Source organism: Conger conger, chromosome 16 (assembly GCF_963514075.1).
Source record: "Conger conger chromosome 16, fConCon1.1, whole genome shotgun sequence".
NCBI classification, from domain to species: domain Eukaryota; kingdom Metazoa; phylum Chordata; class Actinopteri; order Anguilliformes; family Congridae; genus Conger; species Conger conger.
In genome coordinates, this window is record NC_083775.1 from 9,032,767 (window position 1) to 9,060,746 (window position 27,980).

The window sequence follows — 27,980 nt, forward strand, 5'->3', positions numbered from 1 at the left end:
AAGAACCCGCTGGTGGACACCAGCGGTGAGGGAGGCCGTCAAGCTGAAGAAGGAGGCCTTTTGGGCTTGGCTGGCCCGGGGGTCCCCTGAAGCAGCAGACAGGTACCGGGTGGCCAGAAGGGCTGCGGCTTCGGCAGTCGCTGAAGCAAAAACCCGGGTATGGGAGGAGTTTGGGGAGGCTATGGAGAAGGACTTTCGGTTGGCCTCGAGGAAGTTCTGGCAAACCATCCGACGACTCAGAAAGGGAAAGCAGGGCTTGTCTCAGGCTGTTTTCAGCAGGGGAGGAGAACTGCTGACCCGGACTGGGGATTTTGTCGGGCGGTGGAAAGAGCACTTCGAGGAGCTCCTGAACCCGATCAACACGTCCTCTGTGGAAGAGGCAGAGCCTGAAGACTCAGGGGAATCTGCACCTATATCCCTGGCGGAAGTTGCTGAGGTAGTCAAAAAGCTCCTCAGTGGCAAGTCGCCGGGTGTAGATGAGATTCGCCCTGAGATGCTGAAGGCTCATTGTTGGGCTGTCTTGGCTGACACGCCTCTTCAGTGTCGCGTGGAGGTCGGGGACAGTACCTGTAGAGTGGCAGACCGGGGTGGTAGTCCCCATTTTCAAGAAGGGGGACCGGAAGGTGTGCTCCAATTACCGGGTTATCACACTCCTCAGCCTCCCTGGGAAAGCTTACTCTAGGGTACTGGAAAGGAGGCTCCGACCGACGGTCGAACCTCGGATTCAGGAGGAGCAATGTGGCTTCCGTCCTGGCCGTGGAACGGTGGACCAGCCCTTTACCTTGGCAGGGTTGCTGGCGGGGTAATGGGAGTTTGCCCATCCAGTCCACATGTGCTTTGTCCACGTGTACCCCGGGGAACCCTGTGGGGTGTACTGCGGGAGTATGGGGTACCGGGGCCGTTGTTACGAGCCATCAGGTCCCTGTATAACCAAAGTGAGAGCTGTGTCCGCATTCTCGGCACAAAGACAAGCACGTTTCCGGTGGGTGTTGGACTCCGCCAAGGTTGCCCCTTGTCACAGGTCCTGTTTGTGGTATTCAGGGACAGGATCTCAAGGCGCAGCCGAGGTGAGGAGAGTGTCCGGTTTGGTGACCTCAGAATCGCATCTCTGCTTTTTGCGGATGATGTGGTTCCGCTGGCTTCATCGGACCGTGACCTTCAGCACGCACTGGAGCGGTTTGCAGCCGAGTGTGAAGCGGCCGGGATGAGAGTCAGCACCTCCAAGTCCGAGGCCATGGTTCTCTGCCGGAAAACGGTGGATTGCTCCCTCCGGGTTGGGAACGAGTCTTTGCCCCAAGTGAAGGAGTTCAAGTATCTCGGGGTCTTGTTCACGAGTGAGGGTAGAAGGGAGCGTGAGATCGACAGGCGGATCGGTGCAGCGTCAGCAGTAATGCGGGCGTTGCACCGGACCGTTGTGGTGAAGAGGGAGCTGAGCCGGAAGGCGAAGCTCTCGATTTACTGGTCGATCTACGTCCCAACCCTCACCTATGGTCACAAGCTTTGGGTAGTGACCGAAAGAACGAGATCGCGTATACAAGCGGCCGAAATGAGCTTCCTCCGTAGGGTGGCCGGGCTCAGCCTTAGAGATAGGGTGAGGAGCTCGGACATCCAGAGGGAGCTCGGAGTAGAGCCGCTGCTCCTTCGCGTCGAAAGGAGCGAATTGAGGTGGTTCGGGCATCTGATCAGGATGCCTCCCGGGCGCCTCCCTTTGGAGGTTTTCCGGGCTCGTCCAACTGGGCGGAGACCCCGAGGGAGACCCAGAGCCCGCTGGAGAGATTATATATCTCTCCTGGCCAGGGAACGCCTCGGGATCCCCCAGGAGGAGCTAGAATGCGTTGCTGGGGAGAGGGACGCCTTGAATACCCGGCTTTGCCTACTGCCCCCGCGACCCGACTCCGGATAAGCGGGTGATGATGGATGGATGGATGGATGGTATCCCAATACCAAGTCCTTAGCAGCATAAGACCTACTATCAGGATATCAAATATTTGTGGTTTATTTGGTTCTTTACGTATTACTATCTCTAAAAAACATGGATTGCACGAGATCTCTAATTTTGCAGGCACTCTGTTACTGTCAACTGCATTTATTCACCTCTGTCATGGAAAGGCTGCCATCCAGGTTGTCTGTTTGTCTCTCTTCCACAGAGGAAGGTTTTGGAGTGCCACTCGCTCCTGTGTCTGTGCAGAATTTGCAGCAAGGAAGTGAAGGACCTGGTAAGGCCCTCCCCCTGCTGACATGGCAACGCCCTCATCCACCCAATCGCAGCGCCAGTGGCCGGGATTGTACCCCATTGATTGGCGTATAGGATAGGCTGTAGTGTAACGTATAACATAAATCAGGACTACCCTGTGGTAATAATAAACTGCATTATGGAATGACCGCAGTAGAATGTGGTGTGGACATAGAAATGGTCGGTAAAAGAATCTCAGTCTGTTGATGACATGGGTCTGACTTTACTACAACTGCGCTGTAGAACAGAACTCAATGACAAACGTGCATTTAGCTAGGTGATGGTCAACATAGTCACCGTCTGATATAGAAGGTACAAACTGGTCAATGACATTTGATAGACACAGAGATGAGGCAAAAATGGGGAGATGACAGTGTGCAGTGTAGCCTGTAGTGTAGTGGTTGAGGTGAATGACTGGGACCTGCAAGGTCGGTGATTCGATCCCCGGTGTAGTCACAATAAGATCCACACAGCCGTTGGGCCCTTGAGCAAAGCCCTTAACCCTGCATTGCTCCAGGGGAGGATAATCTCCTGCTTGGTCCAATCAACTGTAAGTCGCTTTGGGTAAAAGCATCAGCCAAATAACGTGATGATGATGATGATGATGAATATGTACGTATGAAGTGCTTGTAAATGAGAGTAATCACGGAAAGTGTGGCTGTCTCTGTCTCAGGAGGAGCAGAGGAACGATGATGACTGCTCTGTCTGTGGGAGGCGGGGGGTGTTGCTCTGCTGTGACCGCTGCCCCCGTGCCTTCCACACAGAATGCCACCTGCCCGCCGTGGAGAAGAGACTGCTGGGGTGAGCGCTTCCTCGCTGATCTGCTGTCTTTCTCTCTAGAAGGGTCCTTTTATCAGGCTGTGTGCGCGGGCAGCCTGTAGCGTAGTGGTTAAGGTAAATGACTGGGACCCGCAAGGTCGGTAATAAGATCCGCACAGCCAATTGGCCCTTGAGCAAGGCCCTTAACCCTGCATTGCTCCAGGGGAGGATTGTCTCCTGCTTAGTCTAATCAACTGTACGTCGCTCTGGATAAGAGCGTCTGCCAAATGCCATTAATGTAATGTAATGTGTGTACAGTGGCTTCAGAAAGTATTCAGACAGCTAGATTTTTTTTGCACTTTATTGTGTTGTTGATTTCATTTTATATGGATATAAATTGCCATTTTTATCCGTCAATCCACACTCAATAACCTGGAAACATGTTTTTAGAACATTTTGCAAAAAATGTTGACTGTTACATAACCACAATATTTGTGTGTGTGTGTGTGTGTATATGTGTGTGTTTGTGTGTGTACGTGTGTATATATGTGTATATGTGTGTATATGTGTGTGTGTATGTGTACGTGTGTATATGAATGTGTATGTTTGTGTGTGTATATGTATGTGTACGTGTGTGTATGTATGTATGTGATGTGTGTGTATATATATATATATATGTGTGTGTTTGTGTTTGTGTAAGTGTACGTGTATGTGTGCACACAGGGAAGAGTGGCTGTGTACATACTGTGTACTGACTCAGTTCCAGGGCTGGAGTATCGCGCTTGAACGCTCTCTCAGACAGGCTCTAGACTGTCGCACCTCAGACTTCATGCTGGTGAGTCCCAACAACTTGCAGCCTTAGATGTCTCCTTGTTCATACACTCATGGAGCACTTTATTAGGTATTTTTTTCACTTCTACTGCTATAGCCTATCCACTTCGAGTTATGATGCGTTGTGTGTTCAGAGATGCTCTTCTGCATACCACTGTTGTAATGTGTGGTTATTCGCATTTGTCACCTTCCTGTCAGCTTTGACCAGTTTGGCCATTCCCCTCTGACGTCTCTCATTAACAAGGCGTTTCTGTTTGCAGAACTGCTGCTCACTTTTTCTTCCTTTTTTTCACCATTCTTTGCAAACTCTAGAGACTACTACTACTACTACTACTACTGTGCATGAAAATCCCAGGATTTTCCACCCTGTCTGCCACCAACAAGCAATCCACGGTCAAAGTCACTTTGATCACATTTTTCCCCATTCTGATGGTTGTTGTGAACATTAACTGAAGCTCCTGACCCGTATCTACATGATTGACTGCATTGCACTGCTGCCACACAATTGGCTGATTTGATAATCGCCTTAATAAGTAGGTGTAATAAAGTAAAAATGTTCCTAATGAAGTGCTCGATGAGTGTATATAGTGCAGTCCGTAAGTATTTGGACAGAGCTACAATTTCTTTTATTTTGGCTCTGTACTCCAGCACAATGGATTTGAAATGAAATGATGACTATGGGGTGAAAGTGCAGACTGTCACCTATAATTTACATCCATGTCGGGTGATTCTTGTAGTAATCACATCCCTTGTTATATAGCCTCCACATTTTAGAGGATAAAATGGATAAAAAGGGATGTAATTCCGACAAGGATCACAGGATATGGATTGAAATGCATATTAAAGGTGACACCCTGTACATCATAGTCATTGTTTCATTTCACGTTCAGTGTGCTGGAGTACAGAGCCAAAAGAACAGAAATTGTACCTCTGTCCAAACACTTACGGACTGCACTGTACGTAAATCCAGCCGCCGCGCTCTCCGTGAATGCGTCCTGTTGAAAATGTACGGGCGCGGTGCTGAACTCTGTGAACACACTGCACTCCACAGCAATGCCACCAACTATCTCCTGCTGCTGTACTGCTCAGATGAGGATCACATCTTCTCCTGCGACCCCAGTGCCACGGTGAGTGGCCGTCAATTCAGCAACACGTCCGCCTCGTTTGCGTCACTACGTCTCAAGAGCCTGCCAGGCTGCAGTGTGCAAGTTGTACCCTTCCAGAAATGGAACATGCTGCAATATATCGTGAATACGTCAACTTCACGGAAACCTTAATAATGTACTTAACACCAGTGTAATAATATTTTTCATAATTTCAAAGATGCAATAATTTGCATGTGTTAATGTTTTGAAAAGTTTGCCGTTTTGTTTAGCGTGTGCGTCTGAAGTTTTTATGTCTGCCTGCTGATGTGTGTGTGTGTGTGTGTGTGTGCATGCAATTGTACCTACCTTTAAATGTATTCAGCTGAGTGTATATGAGTGTATAACTCTTACAAGTGCTGTGTGTGTTTTTTGCATGTGCCTGTGTTTAACTATAGTTGTTTTCTGTGCAAGGTGCCACGTTACAGGGAATTCATTCAGAACCCTATGTGGCTGAAGAAGGTAGCAGAGAAACTGCAGGAGGGGCAGTACTCCACTGTACGCCAGTTCAAATCTGACATCCAACTCATCTTTAAAAACGCTGCCACATTCAACAGGGTAAGACTGCCACACTAAGCAAGATTGTGGGACCTAGCTCCGTACTTAAAAGCTGCAGACAGGAAACCATACCTGTAGCGTAGTGGTTAAGGTAAATGACTGGGACACGCAAGGTCGGTGGTTCTAATACTGGTGTAGCCACTATAAATTCTGCACAACCGTTGGGCCCTTGAGCAAGGCCCTTAACCCCGCATTGCTCCAGGGGAGGATTGTCTCCTGCTTAGTCTAATCAACTGTACGTCGCTCTGGATAAGAGTGTCCGCCAAATGCCATTAATGTAATGTAATGTACCACTCATTAGCATTCATTAGCCTATTAACAGCAACACAGATCACAGATAGCTTACAAGCAGTACAAAAGTCAAAAGTGTACACATTGAGAAGGCAGCTACTGACCATAGGTTTATCTTCATACAACAGTGTCCCTGAGCAAGACACCCAACCACCAATTGCCCCTGACGAGCTGGTTGGTGCCTTTCATGGCAGCCAATCGCCGTTGGTGTCTGAGCGTGTATATGAATGGGTGAATGAGAGGCATTAATTGTACAGCACTTTGGATAAAGGCGCTATATGCATGTCAACCATTTACCATTTACCATTCATACCTGTTGGGCCTGCGGTTAATCCAAACTATTGGTAGCAACCATTTGGACAGCAACATACAATGAATAACTAATAAAGAATGAATCCCAAGTTTCTTCTGGTACCCGCTGTACTTTGTGTACTCTTCACATCGAATATGGCAAGTAAAAATTTATAAATTTAAAAAAACGTATTGTATAACACAAAGCAGACTCAAACAGAACTAGAGAATGAATGCTCCTTCACGGTTGAATTAGTCTTTCCAGATAAAATTGTATTGTTTAATATTTTAATTAATTTCCTTTATTCTCCGTCTCCCCTTTTGGCCAGGACAATGAATTTGGACCAGTGGGTGCAAGACTCAAGCAGTTATTTGAGACGGAATTTCAGCAGGTCTTCAGTGTGAAAACCGACTCGAATGCATCATCAGGCGGCCTGATTCGAAGTCTTCACAATGTCTAACGAAGTGTGTTTAACGGCCCCATCGGTCCTCCTACTTTCAGAAAATGCCATATATCTCAGAACTTTCAATACACAGGTGTCAAACTAATACATGTGCTTTTCATATGAAACGTTAATAATTGATCAATATTAACAAATTACTCGGTATGCAACATAAAGCGTCTCATAAACGCGTGTTTTTAAAGGGCTGTTTTAAATATTATGCGGTGTTTGAACACGAAATGATACATTTCGTTTTTTAAATAATGTAAGTAAAAAAAAAAGTATGCTTGTGAAATTTGAAAACGGGTTTTCTGTTGCTTGATATCAGCCGAATGCCTACAGTGAATGCATGCTCACAAAACGCCAGTGCTATTAAATTGTTTAAGTAAACTTTTCATAGTTTTTTTTAAGAACGAAAGAAAACAATGTATTCTATTAGCGCAACTCATAAATAAACAAAAACGCTGTATCCTGTAAGAGAACCCGCTTTGTAAATAAACGATTAAAACGCCCATGGAAGTGTAAATGTCTTTAATTTAGTCGGGTATCACAGTACAGCTCCTAGACGTCTTGAAAATCTTATCCAAACGTGGTGCTCGTGTGTGTACGCAAAACTGAGATACTTGTAATTTATAACTAACGATACATTTATGTCAATTAAGTCCTGAAAATATGTTTCCAAAACTAGAACCTTGTAGATTAAACACCACGCATCCTCCCCGCACGAAACCTTCGGCGTCTGCGTTGCGTTCTTGCAGGCCATGCGTAATACGTCACCACAGGCACCAGCAGCGAATCCCTACCCCGAATTGCGCAGCAGAGTTGCGCAGACAGACTCGGTAAAGAACGCATCCATTATTCAGACCTCCGCAACAGACAAATTAAACAACGGTTTGTTGAACAAAGGTTCAACAATACATCAGGGGGGAGCGGAAAAAGCACCTGTACGCGAACAAAGCCGCGTTACAATTAACATCATGACGGTGGACTGGAAATAAGATTGAGCGCACAGGCAAAATAAAAAGTTGTAGAAAAAACTATTCCCGCGCTAGCTAGCTCGCAAACGGTGCGTGGTAATAAAGCCCGGCGAGGCGATCTGACATTCACGCAACACATGCAACGCTTGTGGAGATTTTCTAGATCTCACCACTACTTTGAATAATGAACGAATGAACGAATCGTAGCTAGCAAGCTCGCTATACAGTTGCGTAAGAGAATGGACAACCTCTCCACAAGTGAAGGATTGATTTGACTTTACAGAATTGTTTTTAGGGCTGCACGGATGGTACACTTGGGCAGCACTGTCGCCTCACAGCAAGGAGGTCCTGGGTTTGAATCCCGGTCGGCCTCTCTGTGGAGTTTGCATGTTCTCCACGTCCTTGCGTGGGTTTCCTCCGGGTACTCAGATAGTCCTCCCACAGTCCAAAGACATGCAGGTTAGACTGATTGGAGAGTCTAAATTGCCCATGGGTATGAGTGTGTGAGTGAATGGTGTGTATGCCCTGCAATGGACTGGCGACCTGTCTAGGGTGTATTCCTGCCTTTCGCCCAATGTATGCTGGGATAGGCTCCAGCCCCCCTGCGACCCTGTTCAGGATTAGCGGGTTCAGATAATGCATGGATGGAATTGTTTTTACATGTGCCTAAGAGAGTTGCACTGTACTGTATCATACAGATTTAGAGAGGAGGGGGTGCCAGCACCATAGCTGCGCCCCAAATTGTTGTCCCTCTTCAAACACAGACCCACCTCTTCAAACCGCATCTTGGTTCCTCTCCCATGCCCACCCCCGAGCACTGCCGCCTCCTATGCTAAATCAGCCGACGCTTTTCTGGGCCTGTTATATGTGCCGTCTGTATGCAGCCAGGATAAGTCATCTGGCTCATTTGCGTTCACAATTTAGTGATGTTACGCGCTATACTCGCTGCTGTGGAAGCGCTATTCGCCAGGCCTAACACCATCGCTCATGTTAATCAGGAGAACGCCTGTGTTTCTCCGATGCCGTCGCGTGTCTCTGGGTAAGACTGCGTGCTAAATGCTTAGCCACTGTAATCTGACACCATAAGTTTGTGAATGTCGGCTTTGAAATATTTCGGCCAGTCACAGCATCAAAGATTTCTGGGTCTGCGCTTCAACAAAAATGTGTGCGTCTGTGTTTGCGTCTCCGGACGTGTGTAGGCTACCTGGTACACAACCCTCTCCCTCAGCTGTTTACTCTTCATCCTGATCACTTTCTGCACACAGACACGGACAGAAGCTAAGGTACTATAAAGACAGCAAGTCAGATAGGTCTCTGTAATGAGATCGATAGGCAGAGCCAAAGCACACACAGGCACGTACAGATGGGCAGCGTCAGTCATCAGTTGAGAGATAAGATAGGAACTCAAGAAGTGGCGCTCTTCCAATCCAACCTTCATTATTTTAGCCTATTCAAAAATTACAATAAAGCCCGTACACTTAACTCTCAGTTCCGTATGATCCCCGCGGTTTTTGTATAAGTTTCTATTCGTCATAAGCAGCGGAGTGTAGTGCTGTACATCGCCTCTTCCTGTTCCTTGGGGAGTGGCGGCTACTGTAGTGGCTACTGGCAGGAGAAGCAGGAAACTATGAAGTCGACCGTAGATATTTAATGAAGTTTATACATGCGCTCAGGAATAGAGGTAGGTTACGGTTATTTTTCAAAACTTTCAGTTGTTGTTTTTTTGCGTGGGTGGACTGCGCGGAGTAATGACATGTTAGAGAACAGGTAGAATGTGACGGAACGCTCTATTCACTCTCGCCCATAGTCAACAGATGAAGCCCGGAATAGTTCACAAATTGCGTACGAAGTTTGATACAATAGAACTCAGATATAATAGAACTCAAAAAGTGAAGTCTTTGTTAGTAGACTACATTATTTTGTTTCTTACTATTTTATTACTTAGCCACTGTAATATGACACCAATTTGAAATATTTTGGCTAGTCACAGCATCAAAGATGTCTGGGTCTGCGCTTCAACAGAAATTGCACTTCTCCTTTGAAGCTTCATATTTCATTGGTAATGGAGGGTGCAGGGTGTATCCAAGCCTAGCATTTCCACATTTTGTAAACTGTTGGGTATTTCATTGACTCGGGTTGAGTATGGTGATATTACAGCAGTGCTGAAGCTGGGTGTTGAACCTGTGACCATCAAATTTGCCAGAAATAAAAACAACAACAACAACAACCTGGCTTGCAGTTTAACTACAGCAGTCTTTCATTAATTGTTGTTTGAGCTTCTGGCTGTTAGCACAGTTGGAGTAAACATATTTTAACCACTGTAATATATGTGTAATTTGTTGAAATAATCATGTATATAATTTAAACTTTGGTTACTTTGATTAAATGTGTTAAGTGTGGATTTTTGCCTAACCTGAAAATGCCCTTTTTCTTTCTTCTTTAATTTTAATAATAAAAAAAAAATCCAGGATCTTTCCACTTCTCTTAAGCCTTGCCAGAGAAGAAAGAGACGTCAGAGGAATCCAAGGAGAAGGAGGAGAAAAAGAAGACTGAGGGGAAAAAGTGTGAAAAAAAGAGGGGGAAGAAGATGAGAGAGAGAGAGGAGGAAGAGGACGAAGAGCCGGGTCCCTCTACCCAGTCCACGCCAAGCAAGAAGAAACCAGAAAAACCATGTTATGGTGAGTCGTTGGCACATATACAGCTGAACTACATTGCTCTTTGTCCTCCTCTTTTGGCCTCAGATTCAGTCGAAAAACTTGAAAAGACTCATTCATTTTTTGTATTGGCACATTTGAAAAATACAGGGGGTGGTCTGTAGCAGTACATGACTGGGACATGCAAGGTCAGTGGTTTGATCCCCAGTGTAGCCACAATAAGATCCGCACAGCTGTTGGGCACATTCAGTGCATACTGTAGCCTGTGAGGGACACATTCAGTGCGTACTGTAGCCTGTGAGGGACACATTCAGTGCGTACTGTAACCTGTGAGGGACACATTCAGGGCGTACTGTAACCTGTGAGGGACACATTCAGTGCGTACTGTAGCCTGTGAGGGACACATTCAGTGCATTGCGGGGCTGATGTCTCATCGCTTCTCTGTGATCCAGGTTCTCCCATCAGAAAGGGGGAGAAGAAGCCCATCTGGAAATGGCTGAACTTCAGGAAACGGCTACCTGTCACCTGCGGCGATAAGAAGGGCATCCTTTACAGAGACAAGCTGCCCAAGGGTGAGCTGAGAGAGAGACCTACAGGGTCGTGTGTGTGTGTGTGAGTGTGTGTGCGCATTGTGTGCCCGTGCACCTGTCTGCATGTGACTGTGTGTTTGTGTGGCTGTCTTTGCGCAAGTGTGCTTGTGTGCTTCTGTTTGTGTGTCACCTGGATGTCCCATGACATGCCTGTGTCTGTCCCAGGAGAGAAGTGTATCCTGGCCAAGAGGCGCTGGTTTACCCCCCATGCCTTTGCGGATTTTGGGGGGAAGAAGAGAGCAAAAAAATGGAAGATGAGCATTTGCTGCCAGAACACCCCCCTGCGGAAACTGATCCAGGTCAGAGAGAGGGAGGATTTGGGTGTACACTGTTCAAATCAGGGGCAGCCTGTAGCCTAGTTACTAAGGTACATGACTGGGACCTGGAAGGTTGGACGGGGTCAAAATATGATGTAAGTGACTTTAACCGTGGAATGATAGTTGGTGCCATACAGGGTGGTTTTCACGCACAACAATTGTCTTCAGAGTTTGCAGAGAATGGTGCGAGAAATAAAAAGAACATCCAGTGAGCAGCAGCTCTGCAGGCAAAAACACCTTGTTAATGAGAGAGGTCAGTGGAGAAGGGCCAGACTGGTCAAAGGTGACAGGATGGCGACAGCAACGCAAAATAACCACATATTACAACAGTGGTATGCAGAAGAGAATCTCTGAACACACAACACATCAAACAGGACTACAGTCTACTTTTGCTTTACTGGTATCTTCTTTTCACGTGGAATCAGGAGCATTCCCTGGCTGCTTTTTAAAAGGGATCTTATGGTTGATGTTTGTCATTAATGATGTTGTGTTTGCTGCATTGTGGATTGAGGATTTGCTTGAGATGCACTGTGGAAACTTGCCTGTCTTAACTCCCATCTCCACAGGAAGGTCATTTGAAAGCCCCATTCTCCTCGCAACGGAGATCGAGCAGTCCAAGCGAACAGGTAATAATTTCCCTTCATACTGAACTCTATTAATCTCTTAGTTTGGTTTTAAGCAGTGTCACGGCATTGGGGAGTCTCTATGGACCATTCAGGGTCCATAAAGAATTGAGTGTTGTGTTGTGTTGTGTTGTGTTGTGTTGTGTTGTGTTGTGTTGTGACAATGTGCTGTAGTCAGGCATGTTTCACTCCTGTTTAAGCATTTCCTGAACTATAATCCCCTGGCCTCGTCAATAAATTGACTGACTTTCTCATGTTGTTTCCTACTGCCATTGCTTCGATAAAAATAACCAGCTATATGAATGGATTAGAGTTTCTATTCTAAACATCAGATGGATGCTGTCCTGCTTTAACCCACCACATAACCCACCTTATCCATAGGGCTTCTCCCGTCTCATACACACACATACAATTTGTCCTACGTTCATGTGAAAACAGCAACCTGCACATTCACTGGAAGCCATTTTCTCCTCCTGATCCACTTCAGACAGTGCGTGTCCTGTGCAGAGCTGTGCGAAGGTAACTCGGTGTGCTGGATTCAGTCATCATTTTTCCAGCTTCATGCACTGGATTCAGTCATCCTTTTCTCTAGTGCACTGGATTCAGTCATCATTTTTCCAGCTTAGTGCACTGGATTCAGTCATCCTTTTCTCTAGTTTAGTGCACTGGATTCAGTCATAATTTTTCCAGCTTAGTGCACTGGATTCAGTCACAATTTTTCCATCTTAGTGCACTGGATTCAGTCATCCTTTTCTCTAGTTTAGTGCCTGGGATTCAGTCATCATTTTTCCAGCTTAGTGCACTGGATTCAGTCATGCTTTTCTCTAGTTTAGTGCACTGGATTCAGTCATCATTTTTCCATCTTAGTGCACTGGATTCAGTCATCCTTTTCTCTAGTTTAGTGCCCTGGATTCAGTCATCATTTTTCCATCTTAGTGCACTGGATTCAGACATCCTTTTCTCTAGTTTTGTGCAATGGATTCAGTCCTATACAACATATGGAGAATCCGCCCCAGCTCCTGGTCCACACGATGGTTCTGTCCTCCACAGGCCGCTTGGCACCTCCCCCTTGCCGAACCTCCACCTCAAGCTCACGACGACTGTCTGTTCTGGCTCCACGGTGGTGGAATGAACTCCCCGTTGAGATCAGAACTGTAGAATCTCTCCCCACCTACAAGCGCAAACTGAAGACGCACCTCTTCAAGCAGCACCTCTCCCCGTCCCTCCCTACCTCCCTGTGAACCTTAATTGTTGTCTTTCTGTGATTTACTTTGTGTATCGGTTTTTTTAGTTGGCTAAGTAAGCAGTGTTTCGATAGTTAAGTTTGGTCACTTTTGCTTTGTTGTTTGTTTGCTTGTTTATTTGTTTGTTTAAAAAAAAAAAGAAAAAACAAATTCAAATAGGCCCTGGTCCTTATCTTTGTTGTACAGATAGCAGTTGAAATTGTACTTCCCTCTCGGGTATTTCAACGCACTTATCCCTGGTCATGGGTATGCACTTTGTTGTATGTCGCTCTGGATAAGAGCGTCTGCCAAATGCCATTAATGTAATGTAATGTAATGTTATGTCATCTTTTTCTCTGGTTTAGTGCACTGGATTCAGTAATCATTTTTCCATTTTAGTGCACTGGATTCAGTCATCATTTTCTCTAGTTTAGTGCACTGGATTCAGTCATCCTTCTCTAGTTTAGTGCACTGGATTCAGTCATCCTTTTCTCTAGTTTAGTGCACTGGATTCAGTCATCCTTTTCTCTAGTTTAGTGCACTGGATTCAGTCATCCTTTTTTCCAGCTTCGTGCATTCCATCTGGACTGCGGTGCTGCATCACTGAGCTAAGAACAGCCGTCTTTACTCAGTTGGGAACCTCACAGTATTGAGGGATGTGGCTTTCTGATCGTTACATTTTATCAGCATTTTGAGATGCAATGCCTCTTGTTTCAGAGAAGGACGATGTCATTACATACCAGGCCGTCTGAGGACATGATCTCTGGTAGGTCCCTTTTCACAAGAATACACAATAGACGTTGGCACACTTCAACATGCCTGATGTCAGCTTGCTACACACTCTACCCTAGTTAACCATGTGAACATTTCACCAGCCTTCTTAGTTGAAAAGGTCTTCCTTTGGGGCCAATGACAATATTCCCGAGAAAATCTGAAAAGCATTAACACCCTGAGCCACGGGGATCGAACCGCCGATCTTGCGGGTCCCAGTCATGTACCTTAACCACTACGCTACAGGCCGCCCCAGTGTGGCTACCCCCCTGATTGGTCAGTCCTCACTGCAGTCAGACACAAGTGTCTAACAGTCCCTATTTAAAGGATTATCAAATAAAGAAAATAATTTTCCAATTATTCAAAAAGTGAAGCCTTTTTTAGTCGACTACATTATTTTGTTTTATTACTTAGCCACTGTAATATGACACCATAAGTTTGTGATTGTTGGCTTTGAAATATTTTGGCTAGTCACAGCATCAAAGATGTCTGGGTCTGCGCTTCAACAAAAATGGCGCTTCTCCTTTGTAGCTTCATATTTCATTGGTACTGGAAGATGGCACTGCAGGGTGTATCCAAGCCTAGCATTTCCACATATTGTAAACAGTTGGGTATTTCATTGACTCGGGTTGAGTATGGTGATATTACAGCAGTGCTGAAGCTGGGTGTTGAACCTGTGACCATCAAATTTGCCAGAAATAAAAACAACAACAACCTGGCCTGCAGTTTAACTACAGCAGTCTTTCATTAATTGTTGTTTGAGCTTCTGGCTCTTAGCACAGTTGGAGTAAACATATTTGAACCACTGTAATATATGTGTAATTTGTTGAAATAATCATGTATATAATTTGAACTTTGGTGACTTTGATTAAATGTGTTGCAACTTTGTTTGGTAACTGCACAAGTGTTTGCATTCAGACATCGGAAGCCTTTTACTGAAACGTGGATTTTTGCCTAACCTGAAAATGCCCTTTTTTTCTTCTTTAATTTTAATTTTAAAAAAAATAAAATCTTTCCACTTCTCTGAAGCCTTGCCAGAGAAGAAAGAGATGTCAGAGGAATCCAAGGAGAAGGAGGAGAAAAAGAAGACTGAGGGAAAAAAGTGTGAAAAAAAGAGGGGGAAGAAGATGAGAGAGAGAGAGGAGGAAGAGGACGAAGAGCCGGGTCCCTCTACCCTGTCCACGCCAAGCAAGAAGAAGAAGCCAGAGAAACCATGTGATGGTGAGTCGCTGGCACATATACAGCCGAACTACATTGCGCTTTGTCCTTAGGCCTCAGATTCAGTCAAAATGGCCGTGCACAGGGGGCTGCTGGACCGCTCGTCCGGGTAAGGCACCACAGTGTGACGCCGGGGCGAGCCTCATGGGCTTGGATCAGTCCAAATCATGGCAGTGCCGACTGTGGCTAGTAGCTCCACAGGGCGATGCACAGTTGGTTATTATCCGGCCTAGTGTATGGGAGTGTTCAATCAGTCAAGGATCCATGTTTGTCGCGATCTACCGACCCCTGCTGGTCGATGGGCCGTCCATGGACCGCGTGGGAAAGCCGCATATGAAAGGTCCTCCTCTGACTCCAATCTGTGCGAGCTTATCTGTAGTCTGCAGTGTGGAGAGAAGCAGCTGGTGACACCGCATGTTTTGGAGGAGAACCGTGCATGTCTGCACTCACATGAATCTGGGGAGGGGTTATTTTACAGCGTTAACGTAGCTGCGCTTGCAGGTGATTGGCCAATCCTAATTTGCGGGTAAGAATTTGACATGCTCAACTTGATGTTGGGTGCCAAAAAAACTAAACAGGTTGCGCTGTGTTGCGTTGAAAAACTTGAATAGACTCATTCATTTTTCGAATTGGCACATTTGAAAAATACAGGGGGCGGTCTGTAGCAGTACATGACTGGGACATGCAAGGTCAGTGGTTTGATCCCCGGTGTAGCCACAATAAGATCCGCACAGCCGTTGGGCACGTTCAGTGCATACTGTAGCCTGTGAGGGACACATTCAGTGCGTACTGTAGCCTGTGAGGGACACGTTCAGTGCGTACTGTAGCCTGTGAGGGACACGTTCAGTGCGTACTGTAGCCTGTGAGGGACACATTCAGGGCGTACTCTAACCTGTGAGGGACACATTCAGTGCGTACTGTAACCTGTGAGGGACACAGTGCATACTGTAACCTGTGAGGGACACATTCAGTGCGTACTGTAGCCTGTGAGGGACACGTTCAGTGCGTACTGTAACCTGTGAGGGACACATTCAGTGCGTACTGTAGCCTGTGAGGGACACATTCAGTGCGTACTGTAGCCTGTGAGGGACACATTCAGTGCGTACTGTAGCCTGTGAGGGACACGTTCAGTGTGTACTGTAACCCGTGAGGGACACATTCAGTGCGTACTTTAGCCTGTGAGGGACACATTCAGTGCATTGCGGGGCTGATGTCTCATCGCTTCTCTGTGATCCAGGTTCTCCCATCAGAAAGGGGGAGAAGAAGCCCATCTGGAAATGGCTGAACTTCAGGAAACGGCTACCTGTCACCTGCGGCGATAAGAAGGGCATCCTTTACAGAGACAAGCTGCCCAAGGGTGAGCTGAGAGAGAGACCTACAGGGTCGTGTGTGTGTGAGTGTGTGTGCGCATTGTGTGCCCGTGCACCTGTGTGCATGTGACTGTGTCTTTGTGTGTCTGTCTTTGCGCAAGCGTGCTTGTGTGCTTCTGTTTGTGTGTCACCTGGATGTCCCATGACATGCCTGTGTCTGTCCCAGGAGAGAAGTGTATCCTGGCCGAGGGGTCCTGGTTTACCCCTCAGGCCTTCGAAGATTTTGGGGGGAAGAAGAGAGCAAAAAAATGGAAGACGAGCATTTGCTGCCAGAACACCCCCCTGCAGAAACTGATCCAGGTCAGAGAGAGGGAGGATTTGGGTGTACACTGTTCAAATCAGGGGCAGCCTGTAGCCTAGTTACTAAGGTACATGACTGGGACCTGGAAGGTTGGATGGGATCAAAATATGATGTAAGTGACTGTGGAATGATAGTTGGTGCCAGACAGGGTGGTTTTCACGCACAACAATTGTCTCTAGAGTTTGTGGAGAATGGTGCGAGAAATAAAAAAAACATCGGTGAGCAGCAGTTCTGCGGGCAAAAACACCTTGTTAATGAGAGAGGTCAGTGGAGAAGGGCCAGACTGGTCAAAGCTGACAGGAAGGCGACAGCAACGCAAATAACCACATCTTATAACAGTGGTATGTAGAAGAGCATCCCTGAACAGTCTACTTTTGCTTTACTGGTATCTACTTTTCACGTGGAATCAGGAGCATTCCCTGGCTGCTTTTTATAAGGGATCTTATGGTTGATGCTGGTCATTAATGATGTTCTGTTTGCTGCATTGTGGATTGAGGATTTGCTTGAGACACACTGCTGAAACTTGCCTGTCTTAACTCCCATCTCCACAGGAGGGTCATTTGAAAGCCCCAAAATTCTCCTCGCAACCGAGATCGAGCAGTGCATGCGAACCGGTAATAATTTCCCTTCATAATCCATTATCTGAACCCGCTTATCCTGAACAGGGTCACAGCGGGCTGGAGCCTATCCCAGCATACATTGGGCAAAAGGCAGGAATACACCCTGGACAGGTCGCCAGTCTGTCGCAGGGCACACACACCATTCACTCACACACTCATACCTATGGGCAATTTAGACTCTCCAATCCGCCTAACCTGCATGTCTTTGGACTGTGGGAGGAAACCGGAGTACCCGGAGGATACCCACGCAGACACGGGGAGAACATGCAAACTCGACGGGGATTCGAACCCAGGACCTCCTTGCTGTGAGGCGGCAGTGCTGCCCACTGCACCATCCGTGCCGCCCTTCCCTTCATAATGAACTCTTTTAATCTCTTAGTTTGGTTTCCAGCAGTGGGGAGTCACGGTATTGGGGAGTCTCTATGGACCATTCAGGGTCCATAAAGAATTGAGTGTTGTGTTGTGTTGTGTTGTGGTTTGTGGTGTTGTGGTGTGTTGTGTTGTGGTGTAGTGTAGTGTGGTGTGTTGTGTTGTTGTGGTGTGGTGTGGTGTGTTTTGTTGTGGTGTGTTGTGTTGTGTTTTGTTGTGGTGTGTTGTGTTTTGTTGTGGTGTGTTGTGTTGTGTTGTGGTTTGTTGTGTTGTGGTGTGGTGTGGTGTGTTGTGTGGTGGTGTGGTGTGGTGTGTTGTGTTGTGTTGTGACAATGTGCTGTAGTCAGGCATGTTTCACTCCTGTTTAAGCATTTCCTGAACTATAATCCCCTGGCCTCGTCATTAAATTGACTGACTTTCTCATACTGCCATTGCTTCGATAAAAATAACCAGCTATATGAATGGTTTAGAGTTTCTATTCTAAACATCAGATGAATGCTGTCCTGCTTTAACCCACCACATAACCCACCTTATCCGTAGGGCTACTCCCGTCTCATACGCACACATACAATTTGTCCTACGTTCATGTGAAAACAGCAACCTGCACATTCACTGTCAGCCATTTTCCCCTCTGGATCCTCTTCAGACAGTGGGAGTCCTGTGCAGAGCTGTGTGAAGGTAACTCAGTGCGCTGGATTCAGTCATCATTTTTCCAGCTTAGTGCACTGGATTCAGTCATCCTTTTCTCTAGTTTAGTGCGCTGTATTCAGTCATCATTTTTCCATCTTAGTGCACTGGATTCAGTCATCATTTTCTCTAGTTTAGTGCACTGAATTCAGTCATCATTTTTCCAGCTGAGTGCACTGGATTCAGTCATAATGTTTCCAGCTTAGTGCACTGGATTCAGTCATCATTTTCTCTAGTTTAGTGCACTGGATTCAGTCATCCTTTTTTCCAGCTTTGTGCATTCCATCTGGACTGCGGAGCTGCATCACTAAGCTAAGAACAGCTGTCTTTACTCAGGTGGGAACCACACAGTATTGCGGGATGTGGCTTTCTGGTTGTGACATTTTATCAGCATTTTGAGATGGAATGCCTCTTGTTTCAGAGAAGGACGATGTCATTACGTACCAGGCCATCTGAGGACATGATCTCTGGTAGGTCCCTTTTCACAAGAATACACAATAGAAGTTGGCACACTTCAACATGCCTGATGTCAGCTTGCTACACACTCTACCCTAGTTAACTATGTGAACATTTCACCAGCCTTCTTAGTTGAAAAAGTCTTCCTTTGTGTGTTTGTGGGAAGTAACACAAAAACTATACGTTTGCCACCAATTTTGTATTATGACAACCTAAATTTGCTGGGTAATCAGTGTACACCACTGAATGTGCTGTATACCAGAATACACCACTGGATGTGTTATATACCAGTATACACCACTGGATGTGTTATATACCAGTATGCACCACTGGATGTGTTATATACCAGTATACACCACTGAATGTTTTTTATACCAGTATACACCACTGGATGTGGTATATACCAGTATACACCACTGGATGTGTTATATACCAGTATACACCACTGAATGTTTTATATAGGCCATTGTTGAGGAAATATTTTTTGTCACTTTTCCCCCTCGTCTCTTTTACGTGGGTGAAGTTGTTTTGGCAGCAATGATGTTGAAGAAATATTCAGAGTCAGTAGTTGCTCATTACAAATCTTTAGTTTAAAATAAAACAGATTAATCTGGGGAGTCTGTGTGCTCCGTGCAAGAAGCTTCCAGAGACCAGAGAATTCCAAAGTAACAGTAGAAAGTATCCTAGTCTTTATGCATTATAGCTAACCAATCAATTGTCATATAACATCACATTGTCTCTCTTAACCTGCCTTAATATTTTCTGTCACTCTATGAAAGCTGAGCTGTCTTAACCTTTCGCCTATATAATGATGCAGGCAAATTGGGCTGGTGATCACTAACTCAAAACATTTCTCTGCAAAGACCCACATTGCTTGAACTGCATCACTCAGTCATAACAGGCCGTATCCAATGCCATGGTTTTTAAACACCTGATTAAGTGTTCTCTGCACTTACATTGAGCTGCAAAGTACAGTTTGTTTAATGAGTTTTAACAGACACACAGCTCTAATTGCTCAAGATGACTGACTTCTTCATTTTAACATTATAAATAATGATTCTTCAAACATTATGGCTTATCATTGTAGTACTAAACAGCATTTGAAATATAGTATATAGATATATCGTGACATTTAGGAAAGGGTATTTTTGCACATGATTCTCTATTCTAACCATTTCACTGTTTTAATGAAAGTATTTAAATCAAACTTCATCATTCCTGTGTTGGGGTCCTCGCACGGGACTCCAAATTATGTAGGGTCCTCGCACGGGCCGCCAAATAACGCAGGGATTTTACTCTCTACGAAACCGGGGCGCCAGTTAAACGTTGTGTAGCAGTATAACTGCAAAAAGTAATCAGTCTCATGAAATTACTATTATCAGGAATATCTAACCACAAATTTAGTATTTTAATTAATTATTAAAATAACCAATATTAATGATTAAACATACCGATAACCTGAAGGTTGGAAGTTCTTCGAAAGACTGCTTTAACTCGGCTCTCATGTCTATGCGATTCCAAAACGGACACCGGGGTTTAATAAAATATATTTATTTATTTATTAAACACAGAACAGATAAACTAACGGGAATTAGTAGGGGAAGTTAGGGTGTGTGTGTGCGTGTGTGTGGGCGCGAGCAAGCGCGCGTGTCGCTTGAACAAAGGAAAGGTGGGTGTGGTAATGAGTTAGTTAGCTGTGAGAAGGGACTACTTGCGTAGTTTTGCTCTATATATGCGCAAAAGACGGCGAATCAATTCACGTACATATATATGTAGCTAACCAAACACATTACAATGGTAGGATGGTAAATATTGAAACACAGATTCACAAAAACAGTTAAGACTAAACTAAACACTGCCTATGCCTGAATGTTTGTTCTCTTACTGAGTTCATACGCATTGGATCCAAAAGACGTGCTGTCCTTATAGGAGCCGCGATGGTGCTGTGAATGCGTGTCCTGAAGAGGTGCGCAGGCTGGGGCGTCTTAGCCGCGCGTTGTCGTCTGGTCCACTCGGTTGCTGGAAGGATGTTCGCTTGTCCTTTTTCCGGGTGGAAAAGTTTGTTGCTGTTGTTCGATGGTGAGCTTTGCAGGAGTAAACTGATGTAGCGTTCCGCGTACACCAGTTTCCACTCGCTATAGGCGACGAAGTTACCGCGAGGTAACTGGGTGTGTCCGTAGGCCTGGTAGTGCGCTGTGCAGCATTCAGCCTCTGTCCGAGTCTCGGAGCAGATGAGCTGAAGGGAAAAGGGCCAAAAAGGGTGCGTCGAAGAGAAGAAGCAGAAGAGGCAGAAAAAGCAGAAGAGACAGAAGAGAGATCCCAAGAACGTGTCTTGCTCTTATACGGGACCGTTTATTGCTCCCGCCATTACGGGATTGGCTGAACCAAGTTAGACGTCATTCGTGGTGGACGTCGCAGAATTTTCCTGTGGGAATGTGGAAGTTGTAGTCCCTACACCTGGTTTTCAATAAGGGCATTTTGATCAAACTTCAACATTCCCGCCTTTACATTCTTTAGAGTTAACTTTAACGTTATCACTCTTTTAGTAATTATTTTAGCATGCCCAAATTCATTAGCAATCAGTAGCATTAATCATGTCATCTATCAATCACAAAAATCATTTAATCTACCAATTATACTAATCATTTAATATATCAATCACAATAATCATTTAATCTACCAATTATACTAATCATTTCATATATCAATTACAATAATCATCTCATCTAACAGGGCAGCACGGATGGTGCAGTGGGTAGCACTGCCGCCTCACAGCAAGGAGGTCCTGGGTTCGAATCCCCGTCGGCCGGGGCCTCTCTGTGCGGAGTTTGCATGTTCTCCCCGTGTCTGCGTGGGTTTCCTCCGGGTACTCGGTTTCCTCCCACAGTCCAAAGACATGCACGTTAGGCTGATTGGAGAGTCTAAATTGCCCGTAGGTATGAGTGTGTGAGTGAATGGTGTGTGTGCCCTGAGATAGACTGGCGACCTGTCCAGGGTGTATTCCTGCCTTTCGCCCAATGTATGCTGGGATAGGCTCCAGCCCCCCCGCGACCCTGATCAGGATAAGCGGGTTCAGATAATGGATGGATGGATCTCATCTAACAATTATACGAATCATTTAATATATCAATCACAATAATATGTGATTGATATATTAAACATGTATGTATGTTGTATACACATGTATATACTAACATACTAATATACAATGATTGTGTACTACACCAGTATACACCACTGAGTGTATCATCTACCAGTATACAGTGTGAATACTATATACATGTGTTTCCAGTGGCATGCAGGCATGTTGGCTCAGCCTAGAGTCCAGTTAGGAAATGGAGCTTTTGCTCTGTTGGTGGAATCAAATCACTCTGATTTATGATTTGTGCTTCCCAACACTTACTGCTTGAATTTGGCCAGACGGTTACTCGGTTTTGAGGAGGTGCGTTATAATGGTAGTGCCACTCTTGAAAGGAATAAGGTGTCTTCTGTAGGGGCTACATGGCCCTGTATGGACAAATAATCCAACACTTATGTTTTACAGATGCAGATGAAAAAGAAGAAGAAGACGAAGAAGAGGAAGAGGAAGAAGAAGACGAGGAAGAAGAAGAAGACGAGGAAGAATGTTTTACAGATTCAGACACAGAAGAAGAAGAAGATGAAGAGGAGGAGGAGGAAGAGGAAGAAGAAGACGAGGAATATTTATAAAATATTTATAATAATTTTTAATCAGAGTTGTTGGAGCCAGAATGGGTTATGGTTATTGTTATTATTTATAGTAAGGAAATATGAGGATGAAATATGTTTTGCATTTATTATAATTTAATTTAATAATATTTTAGATTTTCTAGATTTCTTTGTTTATTGCGGAGCAATTTGGAGGTGCAAAAATGCATTGGGACCCGCCCTCTCAGACAGGTGACTGCAGCACCTGAACTGCTACAACTAATTCAAAGCAGTCGCGTTCCCTTGTTGATCAGGCTAGTTGGCAAGACATGCAGCCAAAAGGTTTTTTGACCGCGGCAAGCGCTACGTTTGGAATAGGATCATCGTCCAACTATTTGCACCTCCATGTTGCCCGGACCGTCTGAAACTCAAGGTACCATAATCCATTTAATCTTCGAGCTACAATAAATATTTTTGTTCTAACCACAAATCACCCGGACTATTGATATAGCGTTTGAAGCGCGTCAACCTAAAGCTGGATAAGTAAATCGCTTTTACAAATGTCAAAAAACCCGGCACGCAATGCTTGCTTATGTGTTTAAGGAACGTTACTGGAATTGATCGCTGGCAGTAACGCTACGATTGTTTCCCTGAAGATTGTTTATCAAGCTGTCGACACTACTATTTTGGCTTACCATGGAGAGTTGAATGAGTTGAATCTGCGCCGCTCATTGGATGCGCGTCCGTGAAGTGGACTGACGTCATTTCATTGATAAAGTTTGGTGTTCCCCATTGTCGAACAAATGTATTTTCAAATTTGATGGTGTAAAACTACTACGAAGTCTCAGTTGATGTTGATGATGGATTAAAAGGAAAGGCATGTGAAACGAGTGAATTGTATAACTTCTTTGTTGGAATTGAAAACAAATCACAACGATAAAAATGCGGAGAATGCGATGTTTGCTCAGGTTCAGAAGTTTGGAGGATGATATTGACACCGCCCACGCTGAGCGGCTGACACAGCTGAAAGGATCTAGAAGTGCCAAATTGGGTGTCTTGACCAGAAAGAAAAATGAAATCACTGATTTAATGAAGGATGCATGTAATGTTGAAACGGTTAAATCAAAAATGGAAAATGAGTTTCTCAAAGCATACAAAGACTTGAATGATTTAAATGTTTCTGTCAGAGCTTTATCGCCAAAAGATGATGTTAAAAAGGATCAAAGTGAGTGGTATGTCCCTAAAATTACACCTATGGATGAGTTCAAACACAGTGTATCACCATGGGTTGATCAAAATGAAAAAGTGTCTGATAATGATGCTACAATGGGTACTGCAATTACTGTGGATGATATTGTGCCTAATGACAGTGTTTCCCAGGTGTCATCACGACATTCATCAAAGTCATCAAAATCATCAATAGCATCTCTTAAAATGCATCTAGAAAGTGAACATGCTGAATTGGCAGCTAAGGCTGAGAGGCTTCATAGGAAGCAACGGCTTGAGAAAAAAAAGCTGAGCTCAGAGCCGAGAAGGAGAAACTTGAATTGGAGACTCAAATGGCTGCAAATACAGCAAAGTTAAGCATTCTGAAGGGATTTGAAATGTCACAGATTGTGCCTGAAAGAACAGAAAAAATGGATCAAATGAATGAGTATTTGGAAACACGATTTGGCTCAACAGTCATTTCAACAGGAAAAGAGTGATGAGCAGGATGAATTTGAGGACACTGAGATGACCCAGGCATACACGCAACCTGCAGCTATTTTGGACAGTACCACTGTGGAGGCTGTTCCTCATGAAACGGCAACGACCACTCAAAAGGAACCTGTGGAGAGAATAACGCATGGAACTCTAACAGCCGATGCATCTGTGCGCAAAAAGACAATACATCCCCATCAGATTTATTATGCCCCTTTGGACACGAAGTATGTCACAGATGAAACTAAAGCTCCAGTAGGTGTCACTAAAGATCGTAGACCATCTAAGACTTCAACCATCAGGTCATCTGATCTTTTTGCCCGTTCAGGTACACGCCATGACTTCATGTCACATGGTACAGGAGCACATGGAGGTGTAAGCACAACGCACTCACAAAGAAAAAGATCCACAAGTACCTATGACTCAAATAAAATGCATGAACTGGACAGTTTGACGAACATAATGGAGAATCAAAACCAAATAACTGAAACTCTCATTAAGCAACAAGGCCAATTTACTTCACCATCAGTCACCATTCCTGTCTTTAAAGGAGATCCTCTGGACTATCTGTTCTTCATAAGAGCTTTCGAACATGGCATTGAAAGGAAAACTGAGAACAGCCAGGATAGACTGTTCTTTTTAGAGCAGTTCACATTGGGACAACCAAGAGAACTGGTGCGCAGTTGCCAATATATGCATCCAGACAGAGGCTATGCTGCAGCAAAGGAACTCTTAAAGAAGCACTTTGGTGACGAACACAAAATTGCTACCTCATACTTGGATAAGGGTCTCAACTGGTCAGTAATTCAAGCAGAGGATGCAGAGGCCTTACAGGGTTATTCTGTGTTTCTCAATGGATGTTTGAATGCCATGAACTCTGTACAGTACTTGGAGGAATTGAATCATCCAATTAACATGAAAGCCATTCTCAGTAAACTACCTTTCAAATTACAAGAAAGATGGCGAATTAAAGCTTTTGCATTACAGGATCGCAATGGCCTAAGGGCACAGTTTGCAGATTTAGTTGAATTTGTGAGCTATCAATCCAGAATCCTTTCACATCCATTGTTTGGAAGCCTAAATCCCACACAGGCAAGAAGGGCTGGCTCATCACAAGCAAGCAAGCCCATTCCCTCTAAAGACAGGAGGCCCAAAAGTGGATACAGTGGGTTTGCTACCAGTGTGGAAACGGCGACGTGCAGCAATGCTAAGCAGGCTGTATCGGAATGTGCAAATAAAACACAAAGAAAAACAAAGAAAGAGTGTTCTTGGAAAAAAAAGGGAGTGTGTTTCGGATGCTTTGAAGTGGGTCACATGAGTAAAGGTTGTCAAAAGAGACTTACCTGTGAAGTGTGTTCTCTTAAACATCCAACAATCTTGCATATCAACAAAAAAGAGACTAATACTCAGAAAGATGAAAACTCAAAAGATGTGGCTGTGACGGATGTCTACACAAATCAAACTAACGTGTGGAGTGATACTGGGGCCGGTAACTCCGAATGCAAACTCGCCATAGTCCCTGTGAAAGTCAAAATGAATAAAAGTGATAAGGTGATTGATACATATGCTTTTATGGACCCAGGAAGCTCTGCAACATTCTGCACAGAGTCCTTACTCAGACAGTTGCAGACCACAGGAAGCAGAACAAGTATTCTGTTGAGAACCATGAACAAGGAACAGGTCATAAAGACATTCATGGTGACTGGTATGGAAAGCAGTGGTCTTGAAAGCAATGAGTAGCTGGAACTCCCTGAGGTTTACTCACACACTGTGAGTCCTGTGAAAGCTGAAAATACTCCCAATCAGGAGGATATAAAGCAATGGCCGTATCTCCACGAAGTGAAGATTCCACAAATTAAAGCGGAAGTCGGTCTGTTGATTGGGAACAATGTTCCTAAGGCTTTGGAGCCATGGTTGATAATTAACAGCCAGGGAAATGGTCCTTATGCAGTAAAAACGACTCTTGGATGGACAGTCAATGGGCTGCTCAGAAAGGGCACTGGGAAAGTCATCACAGCAAACCGGATCTCTCTGATGAAGATTGAGGAGTTGCTACAGCAACAGATGAAACATGATTTCCCAGAGTGCCAGCATGAGGAGCGCCTAGCAATGTCTCAAGAAGACCACGCATTCTTGGAAAAGGTTTCTAACTCAGTAAAGCTGAATGAAGGGCACTACAGCATTGGGTTGCCTTTGAGAAATGACAAGGCTGAGTTCCCAAACAACCGCTGTCTGGCTGAGCAAAGAGCCATAAGCTTGAAAAGAAAACCTGTTAAAGAACACAACATTTCATGAAGAATACAAAAGATTCATGGCTGACTATCTGAGAAAAGGCAAGGCAAGGGTGGCGCCATTAAAATCCGTCACCATCCCAAGGCTTGAGCTCACAGCATCTACTCTGGCTGTACGAATGGATAGAATTCTGCAGTCAGAACTTGAACTTTCTTTGAGGCCTTCAGTCTATTGGACAGATCGCACATCTGTGCTTAAGTATCTGAGAAATGAAACCTCTAGATTTCACACTTTTGTTGCCAACAGAGTGTCCGGTATCCGTGCTGCTTCTGATGTTGCACAGTGGAGGTATGTCAGTGGCACTCTCCGAAAGGCTGCAGCGTGGACGTTGAAGATTATAGCAGCACTGAAAGGAGCCTGCAAGGAAAAGGAAAAGAAGGCTGCTCATGGAAAAGGAAAAGGAAAAGAAGGCTGCTCATGGAAAAGGAAAAGAAGGCTGCTCATGGAAAAGGAAAAGGAAAAGAAGGCTGCTCATGGAAAAGGAAAAGGAAATGACAAACACCTGCTATTTGTGGAGGACATACAGGTAGCTGAAAACGCCATTATTATCCGAGTGAATGTGTTGCTAGATTTATTGGGGTTTGGTTAAATCTTTGTGTTTTGGCGGTCCCCGGTGGACGCAAATGTGAACTGCATGTGTAACAGTGATGATTTGGTTTCTTCCACTTGCAAGCTTTCTGTATCATTTTCTATACTACTATCTAGACATGTAACGCTGTTGGGAGAATACTGGCCCCTAGGGGGTAAACAGGTAGAACTGCGTGGCTCTCGTCCCAGTTCAAAAGGATTAGAGCCACGGTAAGTAGTGTTAAAAAGCGCTCCTGGAATATTATTTTACAATTCTACAACTGAACGTTCTAATTTAACACTAACTACTAAAATGTGTTCTACATGCGTCCCTTATGTAAACAGTGTATTTTGTTACACTTTTGCACATTGAGAGCTATTTTTTATCGAAGTTTATAACCACGTGTGAATAGCTAACATTTCATCTCCTTTTCATATTAGCATGCTGTGTTGATCCATGCCGTCTTGCTACGGAATCCAACGTATTGTCTTTTGCGCCAAGTACATGTTATGTATTTCATTTGGATATTCTTGCTGTATTTTTATTGAACTTATAAAAATAGCGAGGCCAGTTCAAAAGGATTAGAGCCACGCATGCTGTGTTGATCCATGCCGCCTTGCTACGGAATCCAAGGTATCTTTTCCGCCAGGCTAATAAACTGACGAACTGGTCCCACGTCTCCTGCCTTTCATTGAGACACAACGCAGACGAATATATGAGGTTACACATGCATGTAATAAAAACCCTGCCAATGCACGAGCACATGAGAGGGCAGGACTGGCGCGTGGACATTGCCTCAGTGCTGTGTGCGCGCGTCTGTTTTTGCGTCTCCGCACGTGTGTGGGCTACTGCTCTGCATTACTGCATGTGTGTTTCAGTAGAGAAACCAGGCGGAACTCTGGACCTACGTGTGTGAACTCAGATCTATCTGACTTGCTGTCTTTATAGTATCCAGAGCGACGTACAGTACATTAGACTTAGCAGGAGACATTCCTCCCCTGGAGCAATGCAGGGTTAAGGGCCTTGCTC

The 27,980-nt window shown here is 44.9% G+C and overlaps 1 protein-coding gene and 1 long non-coding RNA gene across 3 annotated transcripts in view; both read left to right on the forward strand.

Moving 5' to 3' along the window:
* The window catches only part of LOC133115143 (nuclear body protein SP140-like protein), an 85,660-nt gene that overhangs the window by 9,012 nt on the left and 48,668 nt on the right, over positions 1-27,980 (forward strand). For both annotated transcript variants that reach the window (XM_061224897.1, XM_061224898.1), the window contains exons 11-13: positions 2,148-2,216; positions 2,907-3,034; positions 3,716-3,827. In XM_061224897.1, the coding sequence (XP_061080881.1) occupies positions 2,148-2,216; positions 2,907-3,034; positions 3,716-3,827 (309 nt within the window). The remainder of the gene's footprint in view (positions 1-2,147; positions 2,217-2,906; positions 3,035-3,715; positions 3,828-27,980) is intronic.
* On the forward strand, positions 9,073-10,759 carry LOC133115146 (uncharacterized). Its single transcript, XR_009705602.1, has 3 exons — positions 9,073-9,206; positions 9,994-10,203; positions 10,632-10,759. It is a non-coding gene; the product is annotated as an uncharacterized LOC133115146 (long non-coding RNA).